The sequence below is a fragment of the Capsella rubella genome, unplaced genomic scaffold, assembly GCF_000375325.1.
Source record: "Capsella rubella cultivar Monte Gargano unplaced genomic scaffold, Caprub1_0 scaffold_6, whole genome shotgun sequence".
Classification (NCBI taxonomy): Eukaryota; Viridiplantae; Streptophyta; class Magnoliopsida; order Brassicales; family Brassicaceae; genus Capsella; species Capsella rubella.
Genome location: NW_006238918.1, coordinates 9,539,468 through 9,541,455, shown reverse-complemented (window position 1 = coordinate 9,541,455; position 1,988 = coordinate 9,539,468). Strand labels below are relative to the sequence as shown.

At 39.2% G+C, this 1,988-nt stretch overlaps 1 protein-coding gene across 1 annotated transcript in view; it reads left to right on the top strand.

Moving 5' to 3' along the window:
- The window catches only part of LOC111829922, a 3,960-nt gene that overhangs the window by 980 nt on the left and 992 nt on the right, over positions 1–1,988 (top strand). The window contains exon 2 of the mRNA XM_023780031.1: positions 27–1,965. Within this exon, the coding sequence (XP_023635799.1) occupies positions 27–1,965 (1,939 nt within the window). The remainder of the gene's footprint in view (positions 1–26; positions 1,966–1,988) is intronic.

The following is a 1,988-nucleotide window of genomic DNA, read 5'->3' as shown; positions in this document are numbered from 1 at the left end:
ACTTTCATGTGTTTAATGAATTTCAGCCGAGGGTTACTTCTGCTATTAATTCTGACCTTACTAGGAAGGTTTCTGAGGATGAGATCAAAAGGGCTGTTTTCTCTATAGGTGCTACTAAGGCTCCTGGTCCTGATGGCTTCACTGGTGCTTTTTATCAAACCTATTGGGATGATATTAAATCTGATCTTATGTTGGCTGTGAGAGGTTTCTTTGAAGAAGGTAGATTTGATACTTATATGAATCATACAAATATTTGTTTGATCCCCAAGATTGATGGTGCTCGCCAGTTATGTGATTTTCGCCCCATTGCTCTTTGTAATGTAAGCTACAAGATCATCTCTAAGATTCTAGTGGAGCGTTTAAAAACTCACCTTGCTAGTCTTATCTCGGAGGAACAGGCTGCTTTTATTCCTGGTCGTGTCATCACTGATAATGTTCTTATAGCTCATGAGCTCATCCATGCTTTGAAAGTCAAGAAGAGATGCTCTAACTCTTTTATGGCCATAAAAACTGATATTACCAAAGCTTATGATCGTCTTGAATGGGATTTTCTCCAAGAAACTATGTGTAAATTTGGTTTTGATGCCAAATGGGTTGAATGGATCATGATTTGTGTCAGAACTACCTCTTATTCAGTCAATATAAATGGTGCTCCCAAGGGTTTTATTAAACCAGAAAGAGGTATTCGTCAAGGTGACCCGCTGTCTCCCTATCTATTTATTCTTTGTGCTGAGGTCTTAAGTCACATGTTGAAGAGAGCTGAAGATAATGGTTCGCTAAAAGGAATAAAGATCAGTAATGGGAGTCCTGCTATTAGCCACTTACTATTTGCAGATGATTCTCTCTTTTTTTGTCAAGCTAATATGAATTCAGTTTCTGTGATTTCTGACATTTTGCATCAGTATGAGCAAGCTTCTGGGCAGAGAGTTAACAAGAGTAAGTCTGCTATTACTTTTGGTAAAAGAGTCTCGACTTCGACTAGAAATCTGATGCGTCGGTGTCTTCAAATTTTTAACGATGGAGGTTGTAGTAAATATCTTGGTTTACCTGAGCAATTTGGTAGAAAAAAGGTGGAGTTATTCCAGTTTATTGTTGAGAAAGTGAGACAAACTACTAAAGGCTGGAGTAATAAGTTTCTTTCTCATGGTGGTAAGGAGATTCTGCTTAAGTCTATTGCTCTTGCGATGCCTGTTTATACTATGAACTGCTTCAAGCTTCCAAAGAGTATTTGTGAGGACATTGATCGTATTATGGCTGATTATTGGTGGAATTCTCAAGATCATCGGAAATCAGTCCATTGGGTGGCTTGGAACCGATTGAAGTATTCAAAAAATGAGGGAGGTCTTGGTTTTCGGGACATTGAAAAGTTCAATGATGCTTTGCTTGCAAAACAGGTCTGGAGAATTCTTCAATTTCCCGATTGTCTTATGGCTCGTACTTTCCGGGGACGATACTTTGCTAATTCTAATATTCTCACTGCATCTAGAGGCACTCAACCTTCTTTTGCTTGGCAATCTATCCTTCATGGTCAACAATTATTAAAGTCTGGTTTGCGTTTTACTGTTGGAGATGGTTCTTTGATTCAAACTTGGCTTGATCCGTGGCTGCCTATCCACCCTCCTCGCCCTCCTAGGAGACTTGATAATAACAGTGAGGTCCATCATCCGTTAAATCAGTTTTTTCTCCCAGATAAGTCAGGTTGGAATATTAGATTGTTGAGAGAACTGGTTCACCCTGATGATATTCCTACTATCCTCTCTATCAAAATTAGCCCTTATCAGAGTAATGATTTTATTGGTTGGCATTATTCGGACAATGGGATTTATTCGGTTAAGACTGGGTATTGGCTGGCTTCTCACCTTCCGGATGCTATCTGGAGAGATAGACCTCCTCATGGTGATCCAAATTTAAAAAGGGATATTTGGAAAACTCACACTGCTCCTAAGATTAAGCATTTCTTGTGGCGTTTGTTATCTCGTGCTTTAGCT